We start from the raw sequence: 19,125 nt of genomic DNA, 5'->3' as shown, positions 1-19,125 counted from the left end.
GGTCATAGGGTTTGTTCCTGCATGTCTCTGGCACACGCTCCTGTCTTAATAACTTCTAGAACATATTCTGGCCGTTCTGACAGATGGTCCTGAGGAAGGGGTCATGTTGCCTCCCCTCATATCTTTACCAAGCACAGGCAGGAACCAATGATTATTTATGACATGAAAGACAAGATGAACTTTTTTCAACTTTTTTGCTCTCTTCACATGTTAAAATGGATGTGTCCACTTTGTGATTTGGTTTTGGGCAGGTGCAGGTGCTATGGGCTTTAGGTTTGTATTCCTGGTTGGACAGGGCTGGATTACATTCTAACGTCATTAATATAGGATTATGTCTGTTTAATTTATTCTACGGGGGAATATATATATAATGTGTCCTTCAATATTAACCAATAGGCAGTAACCCTTCTGTCCCTCCCCTCTCTCCATGTGACCCTGACCCAGGCCTGTGAATACATTCAGGGTGCTGAAGCTGGTCCGCAGGAACACCTGTGCTGCCAGGTAGGGTACTGCCTGATGGCAGCTGGTAGAATGACATCAGTAGAATTGTGAACATTTAGCATTTACAACCTACTATTGATGAAAACTGATACTGTAGATTCAACCATCGTTATTGTGGTAATAACGTGTGTGGGTGGGTGAACCGGGGACAAAGTCTGTCTGTCCCTGCCAGACAGAGGTAGCTGCATTCTGAGAAGACAACGCACTGTCTGTCAATTGGCTTTTTCAATTAGTCTTGCCTGTGGCCCTGGCAACAATTCAATTAGTTAAATAGCTTTTTATTGCGGTGTGTAGTTACTAACTCAGGTTAACTCCTCAGGTTAATTCCAGCTTAGATACGGAAGGACACAGTTGGGTGAAATGCAGAAAACACATTTCAGAATGAATGCATACAGTTGTAGAACTGACTAGGTATCCTCTCTTTCCTTTAAAGACTGCCTCTGTCTCTGTATTAAGTGAATAAGAGGTTATTTTGTTATTATACCAGCTTCTTTGGTCTTGGCCTGGGCCCCCAAGCCTGCAAGACGCTCCTACAGGGCGTTGCCAAGGTGACAGGTGGAACAAGAGTTCTTGGGTGAGGAGAGACTGTAGCCCAAGGTGAGAGAAGTGGCATCACTGCCCCCTAGTGGGGAATGTAAATCATTAACTTGGGTGAACAAATGGGGAAATACACAGTAGTATGCGTGAGGATCACAGCAATGCTGACGCAGAGGCTAGAAAAAGGTCCCTTGAAGGCAGGAGGAACCTAGGAAGAAACATGAGGCTCTACTCAATCTGTACCGCTGAAGAGTTAAATATTGGGTTGCAGTTTCCGATTGAAAGGACATATGTAGCGTTTACCATGAAGAAAGACTCCGCTAACGTGGGAACATTGCCTTTAACTTTCAGTCACTCTGTAACAATGAACTTCCACGATGTGGGTTGAACAGACCCCTAAGACCTGTCAGGCAAAGGCTGGATCTACTGTAATGACTGTACATACATACACGATATGGATTAAATGGAGCCCTTAAGAGAGGAACAAGGCTCAGAGGGGTATGGTTTTGGATAGCAGCCAGGTGTAGTGGTGCATTTGGGGAACCGGCAGAGCTCCCAGTAAGGCAGTCTTAGACAGAGAGCCCACTCTGTGGGACTTGGCCGACGCCCCTCCAGCAGACAGTGAGGACACCTTCAACTCCACAGGTAAACCTACAACACAGTCTGTCATAAACCTACAACACAGTAGAACTACAGTCTGTCATAAACCTACAACACAGTAGAACTACAGTCTGTCATAAACCTACAACACAGTAGAACTACAGTCTGTCATAAACCTACAACACAGTAGAACTACAGTCTGTCATAAACCTACAACACAGTAGAACTACAGTCTGTCATAAACCTACAACACAGTAGAACTACAGTCTGTCATAAACCTACAACACAGTAGAACTACAGTCTGTCATAAACCTACAACACAGTAGAACTACAGTCTGTCATAAACCTACAACACAGTAGAACTACAGTCTGTCATAAACCTCATAAACCTACAACACAACACAGTAGAACTACAGTCTGTCATAAACCTAGTCTGTCATAAACCTACAACACAGTAGAATTACAGTCTGTCATAAACCTACAACACAGTAGAACTACAGTCTGTCATAAACCTACAACACAGTAGAATTACAGTCTGTCATAAACCTACAATACAAATATTTATCAAGAAGAGTTTTAACAAGTAGACATTACAGACATTTAAAATACCTGACAGGGAACACATTTACTTACAATAATTAACTTCAGTTCTTGTAATAGCCATTTTGTTTTGTTGTATCGTCCCTGTCTGGGAAACTCCTGCCTCCCCCTGCAGCCGGAATTCTTGTGACAGCAGTATGTGCCATTACATTGGCTAAATGTTCAATCGAACCCTTCAACCACTTGGACCACTCCATCACTCCATATGCACATTCATAATGTTGTTGTTCATCTATACCCTTTGAAAAAAAAGGGTTCTTTGGCTGTCCCTATAGGACAACCCTTTTTGGTTCCAGGTAGACCCCTTTTGTAGCACCTGTTGTGGAGAGGGATCTCCATGGAACCAAAAAGGGTCCTTCAAAGGGTTCACCTACAGGTACAGCCAAATAACTTTTTAGGTCCTAGATAGCTCTGCTACAATCCCAACATGTCACCACATACAGTCACCATGTTAAAACCTCCACAATCTGTGGAACTACTTTCACCACATGTGAAGTGATGGTAGTGACTATTAATCAATAGAAACATGTCACCACATACAGTCACCATGTTAAAACCTCCACAATCTGTGGAACTACTTTCACCACATGTGAAGTGATGGTAGTGACTATTAATCAATAGAAACATGTCACCAGATACAGTCACCATGTTGTAAAACCTCCACAATCTGTGGAACTACTTTCACCACATGTGAAGTGATGGTAGTGACTATTCCTACCATACTTTCACCACATTTGGGTGGGATTCCCACCTACCATAACTTTGGTGGGACATTTTTAGTTAGGTTCGGTTGAAAAATGATATTTACAGCTCTGGTGTCTGTTACTAATGCCTCTGTGCCCTGTCTACGAATCTAATGCCATATTTACCAGTTAAAAGATCATTTTAAAGCCATTGAATTAGATAAATCATCTCTGAAGTTTTACTTTTATTTGAGTTTGAGTTACTGCTCAAATAAATCTGAGCTGAATGACCTATTAACTAGGCAGTATGTCTAACTTGCATTAAAGTGTAGAATCAAATGACTGACTGAAATACATTCAATTCTCATTTCTTTACACATTTTATTTTCTCTTTATCAACAGAATAAATCTCCAATCTCTGTAACACAAACCTTAACATACAGTTGAGGTCGGAAGTTTACATACACCTTGGCCAAATACATTTCAACTCAGTTTTGACCAATTCCTGACATATAATCCTAGTAAAAATTCCCTGTCTTAGGTCAGTTAGGATCACCACTTTATTTTAAGAATGTGAAATGTCAGAATAGTAGTAGAGAGAATGATTTATTTCAGCTTTTATTTCTTTCATCACATTCCCAGTGGGTCAGAAGTTTACATACACACAATTAGTATTTGGTAGCATTGTCTTTAAAATATTTAACTTGGGTCAAACGTTTTGGGTAGCCTTCCACAAGCTTCCCACAATAAATTGGGTGAATTTTGGCCCATTCCTCCTGACAGAGCTTTGTGATGGCCACTCCGATATCTTCACTTTGTTGACCTTAAGCTATTTTGCCACAACTTCGGAAGATTTGACATTTGGAAGAGCCATTTTCAACTAAGCATTAACTTCCTGGCTGATGTCTTGAGATGTTGCTTCAATATATCCACAACATTTCCCTCCTCATGAAGCCATCTATTTTGTGAAGTGCACCAGTCCCTCCTGCAGAAAAGCACCCCACAACATGATGCTGCCACCCCCGTGCTTCAAGGCTGGGATGGTGTTCAAACAGGTTGCAAGACTCCCCCTTTTTCCTCCAAACATAACGATGGTCATTATGGCCAAACAGTTATATTGTTATTTCATCAGACCAGAGGACATTTCTCAAAAAAGTACAATCTTTGTCCCCATGTACAGTTGCAAACCGTAGTCTGGCTTTTTAATGGCGGTTTTGGAGCAGTGGCTTCTTCCTTGCTGAGCAGCCTTTCAGGTCATGTCGATATAGGACTAGTTTTACTGGATATAGATACTTTTGTACCTGTTTCCTCCAGCAACTTCACAGGGGCCTTTGCTGTTGTTCTGCGATTGATTTGCACTTTTCGCACCAAAGTATGTTCATCTCTAGGAGACAGAATTTGTCTCCTTCCTGAGCGGTATAACGGCTGCGTGGTCCCATGGTATTTATACTTGCGTAGTATTGTTTGTACAGATCTGTCTGTAAGCAATTGTTGGACAAATTACTTGTGTCATGCACAAAGTAGATGTCCTGAGTTTGTTAACAAGAAATTTGTGGAGTGGTTGAAAAACGAGTTAATGACTCCAACCTAAGTGTATGTATACTGTATATCAGCAAACAAATATGAACATTAAACTCCGCTACACATAATCTATGGCAGCACATTAAAAGAGTTCATACTTAAAAGGTACAGTTCGGTATTCATATTAAAAAGTACAGTTCGGTATTCATATTAAAAGGCACAGTTCGGTATTCATATTAAAAGGTACAGTTCGGTATTCATATTAAAAGGCACAGTTCACCAAAATATCAACATTAGCTCGCTGAACTACCTCTATTCTTAGACTAAAATAACATCAGTGCGTGTTGACAAGGGGTAGAGGCGTAATCTAGGTGCAGGAAACCGGCCTTCTATTAGTCTACTGCACACCACACTGAAAACCAATCTATTAGAATTTTGTTTTAACAAATCGACAGAACCTTGATTGTCAACAGCTTAGTTTTGCATGGTCATATTGTTATATGAAATGCCATTTATTATGTATTAGCCTATAGTAAGCCTTGTGGTAGCTAGGCTACGTCATTCCTATTGTGCCCAATGGGTGGTACCAAAAGCTTATTGCAGTTCAATTTAAGCTTCATTAAAAAAAAAACAGAAACCATCTTCAATATAATATGCCATTTAGCAGATGCTTTCATCCAAAAGAACTGAGTCATGCATACATTTAAAAATATATTTTTTACACATGGGTGGTCTCTGGAATCGAACCGACTATCTTGGCATTGCAAGCACTATGCTCTACCAACTGAGCTTACATCAACAAATAGTCCAGTAACAAGAAGTTCAGACCAGCTGATTGCCAGGATGAGGAACTACTGTACTAACAGTTTGACTGTTCTCTACTATCACCAAGACCAGTGATAATACTTAACAGGACAAATCATAAAAAATGCATACTGAAAGTAAGAGACCCTTACTTAAGATGTCTTATCGACAATACAGCAAAGCATTCAGCATTTCTCCTCACAACGAGACCCCAACCTATATTAGATTTAATTCTTTAACCTGAGAATCCTAATTGTTTTCGGGCCTCCTCCCACCCCACGAACCTTCCACATGCAGTCTCACGCTGTACCTTCTCCCACCTGTACGTTACGCTATACATTAGCACAGAGCTACAGCGAGATGAGAAAGACGTGGTGAAGGGTGAGAAGCAGCCTGGGGTGAGAGCAGGGTGGAGATGGTCGACCAGACCCCTACGACAGGAGGGTCTCCTAGGGGAAAAGCTCACTTGCTCTTGGTCTTCTCCTCTACCCGGGGGGCGAACCACAGGGAGAGCAGCATGATGAGATGGCAGACATGGAGGGCTGCTGAACTGTGTGTAGTAGAAGGGTAGGTGTTCCACGACAGCTCCACCAGGCCGAGGATCAAAACCCTGTCCACAGAAACACCACGTTAGACATAACAGAAGAACACACAGTGACAATAAAAGGTATTTTGACCCATCTAGGCTCATATTTTATGGTTCCTAATTCTGCTCCCAACATTGTAGCCAAAGGTATGTCCCGTCCCCTCTTACCTGAGTAGGTGAGCCAGCTTCTTGACTCCTCCGCTCCAGAGAAGGAAAGGTAGGGTGTGGAAGTACCAAACGTAGAACTGGTAGTGCAGCGAGCGGCTGAAGCACATGCCGATGAAGTTAGACGTGAAGAGGATCAGCACCATCTGTGATCGGCTATTAAGGTCTAATATAATTGGCTCTTGGAACACTTTAACCCACCAATAGCCCTCTTTAGTGATATACTAGACCCTGGCACTTTATGGCCATAGAGACAGACCTAATAAGATAAAGAGTTAGAGATATAGAAAACACCACAATGGCACAGTATTTCTACTCATGGCTCCAGAGACACAGACTGAGGAAAGGACATGATCCGAGGTGAGTTTCTGGGCAGGGTTGACTCGCTTGCCTGGCTCCTTCAGCAGATCCATGATGCTCTCTCCAGGCCTGAGGGGAAAATGAGTTGGTTTAATAAAATCAGAAAGCATGTCCAGTAACAACAAAAAGCAGAGATAGCCAGACTCAAGCATTGGTGTGCTTGTCAGTTAGGCTGTGTGGTTCATTTTAGGCTACACTAGTGGCCAATAATTTCATCCTGACCATGAAAATATCTAATCCTAGTGATAACCTCAGTAGCCACATCTCTCACCTCTTCCAGTGGCGCAGGGTAAACAGTAGCAGGGCTAGCAGGTGGGCAGCCAGGAGCACCAGATGGAAGTAGCGACTTAGGAAAAGCCACTCAGGCAGGAAGCGCCAGTTCACTGTCCACTTGAACATAAACTGACGACCCAAGTCAAAGGCCCGGGTCATATAGCCAATGGGATTCTCCATCAGGAAGGGTAGGCCCAACAATATCTGTGATAGGGAGAGAAGTGAGGGGAGGTGGAGTAAAGATGGACAATGAACAGAATGGAAATAGATTAGGAAAAACCTGATTGTCCTCACAACGTGGAGATGGGATGGAACTCTGGAGACAAGAAACATGTCACGACGTGGCCCTTTTGGGTGTATACCGTGAGCCCAGACATTACATCATGGAACGCCCCCTTTTCTACTCTAGTATAAAAGCCACTTCCAACCAAATGTACATTAGATTAGAAAACATGAAGCGGTAGCTACATGTTGAAATGGTTGGCAACTCTGCCAAAGAGATCTACGGTAAGCCAGCCGCCTCGAATGGTTAAGAAATCTACAAACTATAGTCAAGAGAACACAGGGACAAGGTCCCCACGTTGGAATGGCTATCACTCTAGAGACCAAAACATGCCAGGTGACACTGGTGTGTGAAGTGATTTAAACCACAACTCTACCAGAGGACAAGATCAGAAAACAAGGAGCTGTCGTTACATGTTGAAATGGTGAAGAAATCTACAAACTAAAAGACCAATTATTCAGGCTGCAGCTGTTTAAATACTTTAGTCTGGTAAACGCATCCGATCTACGAACATTTCCAAATGGTACTCTGAAGTACCCATTATAACAACCTACAACTCCGACAGACTTTGATCTCTGGTGGACAAACCAGAGGCTTCCTGTCGACTATCCATCAGACGGACCGGCGATCGCAGAGAGGGACAGCAAAGGCATACACTCGGAAATATGTCAATTGCAATTTATTTTTGAATAAGCGGCTGTTCATGTTAGAAGAATTAGCATTTCATGAGCGTAGTTCTCCACTGTATTACAGTGAATCCTCTGATCCACTCTCGAACTGTCCCCACCCCTTTCCTTTGTCTACAAAGCCGTCATATCAGCCCACTAGGGACTTTTCTATCATGTCAGTAACCAATGTATGACCTATATGTGTGTGTGTGTTTATGTAATTCTGTGAGTAAGTTACTTAGTAATTAATAATTAAGCCAATTTCTATATCGCTTATTCATGATCTATGTTAGGGTTCGTGCAGATATCCAAGGGTTTGCTACATTCAGGAATGAGACTGATGAGGTAATAATACATTAATAAGTGACTAATCAATAAGGTATGAAAATATCTGAAGAGTTATATATTTGGGAAATTGACACTCTATAAACAACCTTTTACCATGGTGCCCCAACTTCCTAGTTAATTCCTATTCCGTGATTCGTTGAATTACGGAATAATTACACAAAGAATTGATTTGATAATATATAGTCATTTAAAGATAGTCAATGCTACGACATGCATCCGTGTCTAAAATCTAAATGTAACAGTTAAATCAGATGAAGGAGGTCCTAACCTGGATGGCAGCACAGAGAGAGAGCTTGGGTATGGCCCTCATCAGGCCAAACTCAGACAGCAGGAGGAAGAGGAGGCCCGGGGCAAACAAGAGCACGTTCATCTTCACAGACACTGCTAAACTGTCCACAACAAAGGGAGAGGAAGTTGTCATTCACCATGTGACGGGACAACGTAGCCATAGATGTTGAGTTGGGCAACTCAGTTCTGCCAATCTAAATTGAGAGTTCTATTGTGTCCCATAGCCTGCATTTACACAGGCAGCCAAATTCTGATCTTTTGCCCTATTGTTGGCAAAAGATCTGACTGGGCAAAAGATCAATTAGTGAAAGAAAGATCAGAATTGGGTTGCCTCTATAAAACGCAGCCATATTTGCCCACACTGAACTGAACCAAGCTAAACTTGAACTGATCTGATCCAGGTGGAACTAAGCAGAGATAACTCCAGTTGTCCAGGACCAGGGTTCATACTTGCCTGTAGAGGCCACAGCCCAGAGACCAGCGGCCATCCAGGAACAGATTGACAGCCCCAAACAACATCATCATGGCTACAGGGTCGTTGAAAAGACGCAGGACGAAGATGGAGTGGATCCGGTAGGAGGCACAGCACACAAAGAAGAATACGTAGGGAGGAACCTGGGCCCAGATTCACAAAACACTTCTTACGCAAAAACTTAAGCTTCTTAAGAAAATAAAAATAAGTTCATAAGATAGTTTGTAAGTGCAATTTTTCAACAATATCTTAAGATTTAATGATTTTCCAAGAAAATAACTTCAGAATGTTTTGTGAATGAGGATTCTGGAGAGGGCAGACAAACAGACAGGCAGGCATCTTAAGAAAAGTGAATAGCCTTTTACAGTGCAGGATTTTCTCATGCAGAGATTTGTCATAAGAAACTGACTATTCCAGTTCAAACTGATTAAAGTAACATAATTAAGTTGGGACTTGATACTCTAATATTGAGAGAGCAAATTGTAGATAAAGACTCTTCTCTGGGTAACTATTTAGACCTCGCTGACCTTCTGGGTGCGGTGGTAGATCCTGAAGACGAGCAGCAGGGTGAGCAGGTAGAAAATAGCAAACAGGTACTGGGCCAGGCGAATATTCACCCCGTGGTTGGTGATGTAATACAGCGCTGTGAAGGTGTACACAAATCCTGCTGGGTATCTGGAATGGTAGTTTCCGGGAGTGAGTTTCAAGACTGATTTAGTTCACGTTAAGAAATGTCACACTACAGGTACACAAACACACACTCAGTTGTAATAATTTGTCATGGGGTTCAGTGATTAAGGCCAATCCTGGTCCTGGATCCTTAACTTATAAAGTGCCAGCACAAATAGGTTAGTGGAACTTACACCAGCGGGCCTGTGCCTCCTTTGAGCTGGGTGTAGTCGTAGGTGCCGTTGATGACTCCCTCTACCTCATCCATATACGCCTGCCAGTCGATCTCTGTGTCTGCATGAGAAGACATTCACCAATGAGTGACAGGTGGCATTTGCAATAACTTGGAAATATGCATTAAACAAACGGGGTTGTGGAAGGTACCTAAAGAATCAGGTGACAGAACAATCAGCAGCAACTGACGTTACCGCTAAGAAAAACATTATAAAAAAGAGGGAAACTGCAGGAACTGTGTCAAAAGTTCAGTAGACTAGATTAACAAACTACCATTGTTGCTTTCAAATTCCTTGGTTATCGATCTTACCCATTCTTGTGCTGGCAACAGAAATTGGCACAACTTTTGAAAACATATTTCAGTCATACTAGGCAACATCATCACTAGGAAGGGAACGTAATCACGCTGTGGCTGTAAATTCACTTTAACAAGTTGCACTACAGAGGCTAGCTGGCAAACACTAGCTGTTAGCTAGCGAGCTACGTTCATTACAATGCAGGGGCAAGCTAACTGGCTAAACTGCTAGCATGCTACTAGTACTTACATGCAGGGGCAAGCTAACTGGCTAAACTGCTAGCATGCTACTCATACTTACATGCTACTTTTTGGATGACCCATATGTTTATTCCGATCTCCAGGAACCACAGAACAGAGGCGACCAGTATTGTGTACTCTGCCTTGAATACGATCAAATGTTTCTCCTGCCATAGTGTACGAAGTGGCGCCCACACTCTAGACCGTGGACCAGGGGACGACTTTTTCCACACACCTCCTGCCATTTCGACGCAGCTAGCTACGTGTCACCACAACTCGACCAAAGACAGTACCAAATATGCTTTTTTTTTATGTAAAAAAAAAAGAAATAATAACTGACAATATGTGACGGGACTTATAAGTACCCCGTCACATGATTCAGGAAAGCTTCACCCGAAGATGCATGGTGGCTTCAAGGAAGTGGTACATGTCATATGACCAAAACAAAAATAGCCATTCTTCCGGGGATGATAACTTGAGCGGTTTCAAAGGTAAAAAAATGACAATACTGATTGATTAAGTTCAATTTGACGTATTGACCGTTGCAGAAGAGTGCACAAATACTATTGTCATGTTATGGTCTGACTTTTGCGGACATAGACCACATTTATGACTAATCAAATAAGATGTTTTAAAGGTCAATGGCAGGTTTTCCAGCTAACTAAACATTTGCTAACCAACTGTGTAATGTTTATTTCTAGCCTCTCAGTGAGCCAGCCATCAACTTTAATTTGTACTTTTATTATTTATAAGTAGCTAGCTATATTAGATAGCATAATGTCAATGTTCAACGAGATATTTCGTTACATGTAGATCTGTATCGGCTAACGTTGCATCAGAGAAATGGCTTTACTGGTTCATATGTATTTAAACTACCGGTTGTTCTAATTAGTTCGCTTGGCCCAAAATAACATGGTCAACCCTATAATTGTATTAGCTAATCACCTAAGACAGTAATTGGTATTTGAATTCAAACACTGTCATCATATTACATAAAACATCTAGAAAGAGATAGGTAACGTTACCCCTTTTATATAAAAAAAAACATCTAAAAAATGCCACCTATCGATTTTGTAAATCATCAATGAAATAAAACTATTTTCAACTTTGTTGTGCTTGTGGGTGAAGGCAGTGAATAAGTAAATAGTCATAATTTATGTGACTGAATCAGTGTAATACTAGAATTGTTTGAGATCAAGTTTCTTAGACTGTAAAGTTTGGGTTATATAACCCAATCACATGTGAATAACCCAACATTTTGTGACTCTTTGTATTCTGAGTAGCCTAATTCAGTTTACTGTCAAAGTGCTGAACAGAAATAGCAACCAGCCTTGTGCCACTTTGATGTCATACAGAAAATTATAGACATTTTCAAGCATTTCACTGAAAATCTCAAAGAGAATCCGGCAGCTGCGGATTTAATTGCAGCTTGTCAGAGTGATGCGTGGGCATCTTGCATTCATGCTAAAGAACCTCCTTCATATTACATCACATGTTTGGCAGTCTGTTTCTGTACTGTAGCCCTATTACAACGGAGGTGAGAAGAGACCGTGTGTTGGGGGGATGGAGGAGTTTCCAGTGAGGACGGTGGAGGGGCTGTGTCTAGGCACCAGCTTGGCCATATCAGGCCTCTTCTTCTACATCTACAGGAAAAAGAGGAAATCGGTGGACAAGCTCAATGTTAGTAGCCTGCCCTTTTTCTATTCCTTCAGACTACGGCCTAGATTCAATCCGTATCGCTGAAGATCCACGCTAAAGCACAATCAAATCTTTTAAAGGCAATGTTTCAGCGTTCGCAGAGACTGTATTCACGGTAGGCTACACGCTGCATATGTCGGCTCAAAAGGAAATTACCTTTAAATTTCAATTGCGCTATAACAAGAATCTTCCACAATCCGGATTGAATAACATTGTAAACAGAGTGCAAAACCATGATTATTTTAGGAGACATGATAATTTTCATAGGAATGACAGGCTTTTCTTTTTGCTTGTTGTTTCAGGAGGCACCCCACATTAATTTGGATGGGAAACTGGCAGACCTTTTGAATGTGACACCGGGAAAGTGTCTGCAGTATGTTGTCATCGAAGGTAAAGTTATTTGTGTGAATGGGTAACATTTCTGAATGTATCACTATGATCATATTATTATGATATTGAGTGAAACCTATTCTCTCTCACCTACGTAGTTAGTGTAATTAATGGCTCTACCCATTGTGTGTGTGTGTGTGTGTGTGTGTGTGTGTGTGTGTGTGTGTGTGTGTGTGTGTGTGTGTGTGTGTGTGTGTGTGTGTGTGTGTGTGTGTGTGTGTGTGTGTGTGTGTGTGTGTGTGTATAGGAGCAGTACAGCCTGTGGGGGAGCCTCTAAAGAGTCAGTACCAGGAAGGCAGCGTAGGGGTAGTGCAGAAACTCATGCTGAGGGAACACAAGCTGGTGTGGAACAGCCTGGCCCACACCTGGTAGAAACACTCTTGACTGACACTCCAAATATCATGTGAAAGACTAGTTTAATCTGTATCCTCATTTTGTTATCAACTGTAATATGACTAGGAGCATCTGACATTTAGTCTCAGTAGATATACATCACTAATTATAACCTGTATCATATCACCACACAAAACACCTTACTCACTGTGCCCCCCCTTTCCTGTGTAGGATGGACAGTGAGTGCGTGCTGCACCAGAGGGTGAATACTGTGCCCTTCAGCCTGGTGGGGTCGGACCAGGCCAATGTGAGGGTGCTGTGTCCCCTGGAGGCCTCAGAGCTGAAGATGGAGATCCTCCATGAGAAGTTCCACCAGGCCACCTACGGTTTCACCGACATCGTCGGACAGTACCTCAGTGGAGAGAAGCCCAAAGGCCAGCTGGAGACTGAGGAAATGCTCAAGGTGAGATTTAGTTTGGTTTGATCATTTTACCACCGATAAATTACCTGTTACATCTTCAATTCTAAAATTCCACAATAACATCCCAAAACGTTCCATTGTGTTTAGGATGAGGTCACCACTATTGCCCCTGAAAATAGTGCTCCAAAGAACATGAATAATCCTGACTAATTTGTGTCGGTCTGTATTTCCAGGTTGGCGCTACTCTTACAGGTGTAGGCGAGCTCATCCTGGACACGGACCGGGTGCTGAAGCTCCGCCCGCCCACCGACGGCTCAGAGTACTTCCTAAGCACAGCAGACTTTGAGACCCTGCGGCTGGAGCAGGAAGACCAGGCGGTGGTCTGGCGGGTCCTGGCCTCTGTGTTCGCCCTGGCCGGGGCCGCCGTCCTCCTCTGGGTGGGCTGCCGCTACTACCGCAGCTTGAGGGTCTGCTGGGAACAGGAACGTCTGAAGAGGGAGTTTGAGACACTGGGCGCCGGGGGGTCTGGGGCTCCACAACAGGGGTCTAGGGAGGAGGACACGCCCCTGGAGAATGACTGTGTGATCTGCCTGACCCAGCTCCGAAGCTGTGTGCTACTGGACTGTGGGCACGTGTGCTGCTGCTACAGCTGCTACCAGGCCCTGCCTCAGCCCATCTGCCCCATATGCCGGCAGGCCATCAACAGAGTGGTGCCCCTCTACCAGGCATGAAGCCCAGCGAGGGAGAACAAATCAAAATCAAATGTTATTTGTCTCATACACATGTTTAGCAGATGTTATTGCGGATATAGCGAAATGCTTGTGTTCGTAGCTCCAACAGTGCAGCAATATCTAACAATTCACAACAATACACACAAATCTAAAAGTAAAGAATAGAATTAAGGAATATATAAATATTTGGATGAGCAACGTCGGAGTTGCATTGACTAAAATACAGTAGAATAGAATACAGTTGAAGTCGGAAATTTACATACACCTTAGCCAAAAACATTTAAGCTCGGTTTTTCACAATTCCTGACATTTAATCCCTAGTAGAAATTCCCTGTTTTAGGTCTGTTAGGCTCACCACTTTATTTTAAGAATGTGAAGAATTATTTATTTCAGCCTTTATTTCTTTCATCACATTCCCAGTGGGTCAGACGTTTACATACACTCAATTAGCATTTTGTAGCATTGCCTTTAAATTGTTTAACTTGGGTCAAATGTTTCGGGTAGCCTTTCACAAGCTTCCCACAATAAGTTGGGTGAATTTTGTCCCATTCCTCCTGACAGAGCTGGTGTAACTGAGTCAGGTTTGGAGGCCTCCTTGCTCGCACATGCTTTTTCAGTTTTGCCCACAAATTTTCTAAGGGATTGAGGGCTTTGTGATGGCCACTCCAATACCTTGACTTTGTTGTCCTTATCCATTTTGCCACAACTTTGGAAGAATGCTTGGCGTAATTGTCCATTTGGAAGACCCATTTGCGACCAGGCTTTACCTTCCTGACTGATGTCTTGAGATGTTGCTTCAATATATCCACATAATTTTCCCTACTCATGATGCAACCTATTTTGTGAAGTGCACCAGTCCCTCCTGCAGCAAAGCACCCCCATAACATGATGCTGCCACCCCCGTGCTTCACGGTTGGGATGGTGTTCTTCGGCTTGCACGCCTCCCCCTTTTTCCTCCAAACATAACGATGGTCATTATGGCCAAGCAGTTCTATTTTTGTTTCATCAGACCAGAGGACATTTCTCCAAAAAGTATGATATTTGTCCCCATGTGCAGTTGCAAACCGTAGTCTGGCTTTTTTTATGGCGGTTTTGGAGCAGAGGCTTCTTCCTTGCTTAGCGGCCTTTCAGGTTATGTCGATATAGGACTCATTTTACTGTGGATATAGATACTTTTGTACCTTTTTCCTCCAGCATCTTCACAAGGGCCTTTGCTGTTGTTCTGGGATTGATTTTCACTTTTCGTACCAAAGTACGTTCATTTCTAGGAGACAGAACGCGTCTCCTTCCTGAGCGGTATGGCGGTTGCGTGGTCCCATGGTGTTTATACTTGCGTACTATTTTTTGTACAGATGAACGTGGTACCTTCAGGCGTTTGGAAGTTGCTCCCAAGGATGAACCAGACTTGTGGAGGTCTACAAAATATTTTCTGAGGTCTTGTCTGATTTCTTTAGATTTTCCCATGATATCAAGCAAAGAGGCACTGAGTTTGAAGGTAGGCCTTGAAATACATCCACAGGTACACCTCCAATAGGCTAATTGACATAATTTGAGTCAATCAGATGCTTTTAAAGCCATGACATCATTTTCATGAATTATGTAAACTTCTGACCCACTGGAATTGTGATACAGTGAATTATAAGTGAAATAATTTGTCTGTAAACAATTGTTGGAAAAATTACTTGTGTCATCCTAACCAACTTGTCAAAACTATAGTTTGTTAACAATAAATTTGTGGAGTGGTTGAAAAACAAGTTTGAATGACTTTAAACTTCCGACTTCAATTGTACATATGAGATGAGTAAAGCAAAAATATGTAAACATTATTGAAGTGTCTAGTGTTCCATTATTAAAGTGGCCAGTGATTCCATGTCTATGTATATGGTGCAGCAGCCTCGAAGGTGCAGGGTTACGTAACCGGGTGGAAGCCGCCTAGTGGTGGCTATTTAACAGTCTGATGGCCTTGAGATGGAAGCTGTTTTTCAGTCTCTTTAATGCACCTGTACTGACCTCGTCTTCTGGATGATAGCGGGGTGAACAGGCAGTGGCTCGGGTGGTTGTTGTCCTTGATGATCTTTATGGCCTTCCTGTGACATCGGATGCTGTAGGTGTCCTGGAGGGCAGGTAGTTTTCCCCCGATGAAGCATTGGGCAGACCGCACCACCCTCTGGAGAGCCCTGCGGTTGCCATACCAGGCAGTGATGCAGCCTGTAAAAGTTGTTTGTTCTATCAGAACATGGGCGCACACCCAGAATTTTGTTTCTTCTGTGGAGGTGCTGACTAACGGCGAATAAAAAATAGAGTCACACACTCCACATATAAACTCCCAGTCATTTATTGGGTAAATCCCCAATGTTTCGTCCTCACTTCTTCTTCAGGAAGACGGCACAGTGATGCTGAAACGTTGGTCCATCAGAACAGACATATATATGTGTTCTGATGGATGGAAAAGTTGGGGGGGGGGTGTTGTTACCTGTTCTATAGAAAGACAAGGTGATAGAATGGAGATTGGCTGTAACTAAGGCCTAATGAAGATTTGTCTCTACAGAGAGGTGGAGGGAAAGAGAAGATGGAAGGATAACTGCTGTGATGTCAACACAGTGGGCACCATAATTATACACTTCTGGAGAACTGAGAGGCCTAACACACCCGACTAGTTAAACGCAAACACACCCTGAAGAGTTAGACCCTAACACACCCTGACTAGTTAGACCCTAACACACCCTGACTAGTTAGACCCTAACACACCCGGACTAGTTAGACCCTAACACACCCTGACTAGTTAGACCCTAACACACCCTGACTAGCTCGACCTTAACACACCCTGGCTAGCTAGACCCTAACACACCATGACTAGCTAGACATTAACTAGCTAGACCCTAACACACCCTGCCTAACTAGACCCTAACACACCCTGACTAGTTAGACCCTAACATACCCTGACTAGTTAGACCCTGACACACCCTGACTAGCTACACCCTGACTAGTTAGACCCTGACACACCCCAACTAGTTAGAACCTAACACACCCTGACTAGCTAGCCATTAACTAGTTAGATCCTAACACCCCAACTAGCTAGACCCTGACACACCCCGATTATCCAGACCCTAATACACCCCGACTAGCTAGACCCTAACACACCCTCAGTTTGCGGGACCCTAACACACCCTCAGCTAGCTAGACCCGAACACACCCTCAGCTAGCTAGACCCGAACACACCCTCAGCTAGCTAGACCCTAACACACCCTCAGCTAGCTAGACCCTAACACACCCTCAGCTAGCTAGACCCGAACACACCCTCAGCTAGCTAGACCCGAACACACCCTCAGCTAGCTAGACCCGAACACACCCTCAGCTAGCTAGACCCGAACACACCCTCAGCTAGCTAGACCCGAACACACCCTCAGCTAGCTAGACCCCCTCAGCTAACACACCCTCAGCTAGCTAGACCCGCTAGCTACACACCCTCAGCTAGCTAGACCCTAACACACCCTCAGCTAGCTAGACCCGAACACACCCTCAGCTAGCTAGACCCTAACACACCCTCAGCTAGCTAGACCCTAACACACCCTCAGCTAGCTAGACCCGAACACACCCTCAGCTAGCTAGACCCGAACACACCCTCAGCTAGCTAGACCCGAACACACCCTCAGCTAGCTAGACCCTAACACACCCTCAGCTAGCTAGACCCTAACACACCCTCAGCTAGCTAGACCCTAATACACCCTCAGCTGGCTAGACCCGAACACACCCTCAGCTAGCTACACAGAGCAGGACTTGTGGACACAAACACACAGTAGTCCCATAAACCCTCACAAAGGACACTGCAAAATCAGCTCTATTGAGTCTGTCAGAGAGGGAGACCAACCCTTGACCTACTAGACAAACTATTTATTATACTGGACTAAAAGGGTTATTGGCATTCTTTAAACAGAGCCTATCTGTAGCTGATGGTATGTACAAAATTAGAATCTGAGGTTTGTCAAATGTATACAGTATGTATTTCTGAAGCTAACAGCTGTTCTTAGAGTTTTGTTTGGAATAGTAAATGCGTGTTTATAGATACTGGGGAATGCAGTCCCCTCGTCAGTGTGCATATGTACAGAGATGGATGTTTATTTTCTTACTAATATTGCTTGCTTTGTGCCTTCATTGGTTAATATGAAACATTGCATCTGTAAGGAGTGACTGTATAAGTTATCTGATTACATGGAATTTGTGATGATAACCACATTTGGAATATATATATATTTGTTTAAATATATATATATACAGTCAAACATTTGGATGCCTACTGTACTCATTCCAGGGTTTTTCTTTATTTTTTTGTATTTTCTACATTTTATAAAAGTAGTGAAGACATCACAACTATGAAAAAACACATGGAATCATGTAGTAACCCAAAAAGTGTTAAACAAATCAAAATATATTTCACATTTGAGATTCTTCAAAGTAGCCACCCTTTGCCTTGATCTCGGCATTATCTCAACCAGCTTCATGAGGTAGTCACCTCGAATGCATTTCAATTAACAGGTGTGCCTTCTTAAAAAGTTAATTTGTGGAATTTCTTTCCTTCTTAATGTGTTTGAGCCAATCAGTTGTGTTGTGACAAGGTAGGGGTGGTATACAGAAGATAGCCCTATTAGGTAAAATACCAAGTCCATATTATGGCAAGAACAGCTCAAATAAGAGAAACAACAGTCCATCATTACTTTAAGACATGAAGGTCAGTCAATAGTGGAACATTTCAAGACCTTTGAAAGTTTCTTCAAGTGGAGTCGCAAAAACCATCAAGAGCTATGATGAAACTGGCTCTCATGAGGACCGCCACAGGAAAGGAATACCCAGAGTTACCTCTCCTAAAGAGGGTAAGTTCATTAAAGTTACCAGCCTCAAAAATTGCAACCCAAAAAAATGCTTCACAGAGTTCAAGTAACAGACACATCTCAACATCAACTGTTCAGAGGAGACTGCGTGAATCAGGCCTTCATGGTCGAATTGCTGCAAATAAACCACTACCAAAGGACACCAATAAAAATAAGAGACTTGCTTGGGCCAAGAAACATGAGCAATGGACATTAGACTTGTGGAAATCTGTCCTTTGGTCCAAATTTGAGTCCAAATTTGCGATTTTTGGTTCCAACCGCTGTGTCTTTGTGAGATGCAGAGTAGGTGACCAGATGATCTCCGCATGTGTGGTTCCCACCGTGAAGCATGGAGGAGGAGGTGTGATGGTGGTTTGCTGGTGACCCTGTCGGTGATTTATTTAGAATTCAAGGCACACAACCAGCATGGCTACAACAGCATTCTGCAGCGATACGCCATCCCATCTGATTTGCGCTTTGTGGGACAATCATTTGTTTTTCAACAGGACAATGACCCGACACACCTTCAGGCTGTGTAAGGGCTATTTGACCAAGAAGGA

General features: G+C 43.0%; 2 protein-coding genes across 3 annotated transcripts; one reads left to right on the top strand and one right to left on the bottom strand.

Annotated features, from left to right (window-relative positions):
* Positions 1 to 3,523: 3,523 nt before the first annotated feature.
* Positions 3,524 to 10,408, bottom strand: LOC118373383 (dol-P-Man:Man(5)GlcNAc(2)-PP-Dol alpha-1,3-mannosyltransferase-like). The gene is made up of 9 exons (XM_035759493.2): positions 10,189 to 10,408; positions 9,553 to 9,652; positions 9,217 to 9,364; positions 8,672 to 8,832; positions 8,198 to 8,318; positions 6,629 to 6,834; positions 6,348 to 6,426; positions 6,001 to 6,143; positions 3,524 to 5,856 (listed from the first exon to the last, which is right to left on the bottom strand). Exons 1-9 carry the CDS (start codon positions 10,370 to 10,372, stop codon positions 5,709 to 5,711), a joined length of 1,290 nt encoding a protein of 429 aa, XP_035615386.1. The 5' UTR covers positions 10,373 to 10,408; the 3' UTR covers positions 3,524 to 5,708.
* A 62-nt stretch (positions 10,409 to 10,470) lies between these two features.
* On the top strand, positions 10,471 to 16,015 carry LOC118373384 (mitochondrial ubiquitin ligase activator of nfkb 1-A-like). 2 transcript variants are annotated; one of them, XM_035759495.2, is made up of 6 exons: positions 10,471 to 10,618; positions 11,631 to 11,807; positions 12,128 to 12,215; positions 12,463 to 12,583; positions 12,780 to 13,011; positions 13,203 to 16,015. In XM_035759495.2, exons 2-6 carry the CDS (start codon positions 11,691 to 11,693, stop codon positions 13,698 to 13,700), a joined length of 1,056 nt encoding a protein of 351 aa, XP_035615388.2. In that variant the 5' UTR covers positions 10,471 to 10,618; positions 11,631 to 11,690; the 3' UTR covers positions 13,701 to 16,015. The 2 variants fall into 2 exon arrangements, with proteins under 2 accessions (XP_035615388.2, XP_035615389.2); XM_035759496.2 differs by having other exon boundaries at positions 10,475 to 10,618; positions 11,649 to 11,807.
* The last annotated feature ends 3,110 nt before the right edge of the window (positions 16,016 to 19,125 follow it).

The sequence above is a fragment of the Oncorhynchus keta genome, chromosome 23, assembly GCF_023373465.1.
Source record: "Oncorhynchus keta strain PuntledgeMale-10-30-2019 chromosome 23, Oket_V2, whole genome shotgun sequence".
Classification (NCBI taxonomy): domain Eukaryota; kingdom Metazoa; phylum Chordata; class Actinopteri; order Salmoniformes; family Salmonidae; genus Oncorhynchus; species Oncorhynchus keta.
The sequence above is the reverse complement of the archived record's forward strand: the minus strand, read 5'-3'. Positions and strand labels throughout refer to the sequence as shown.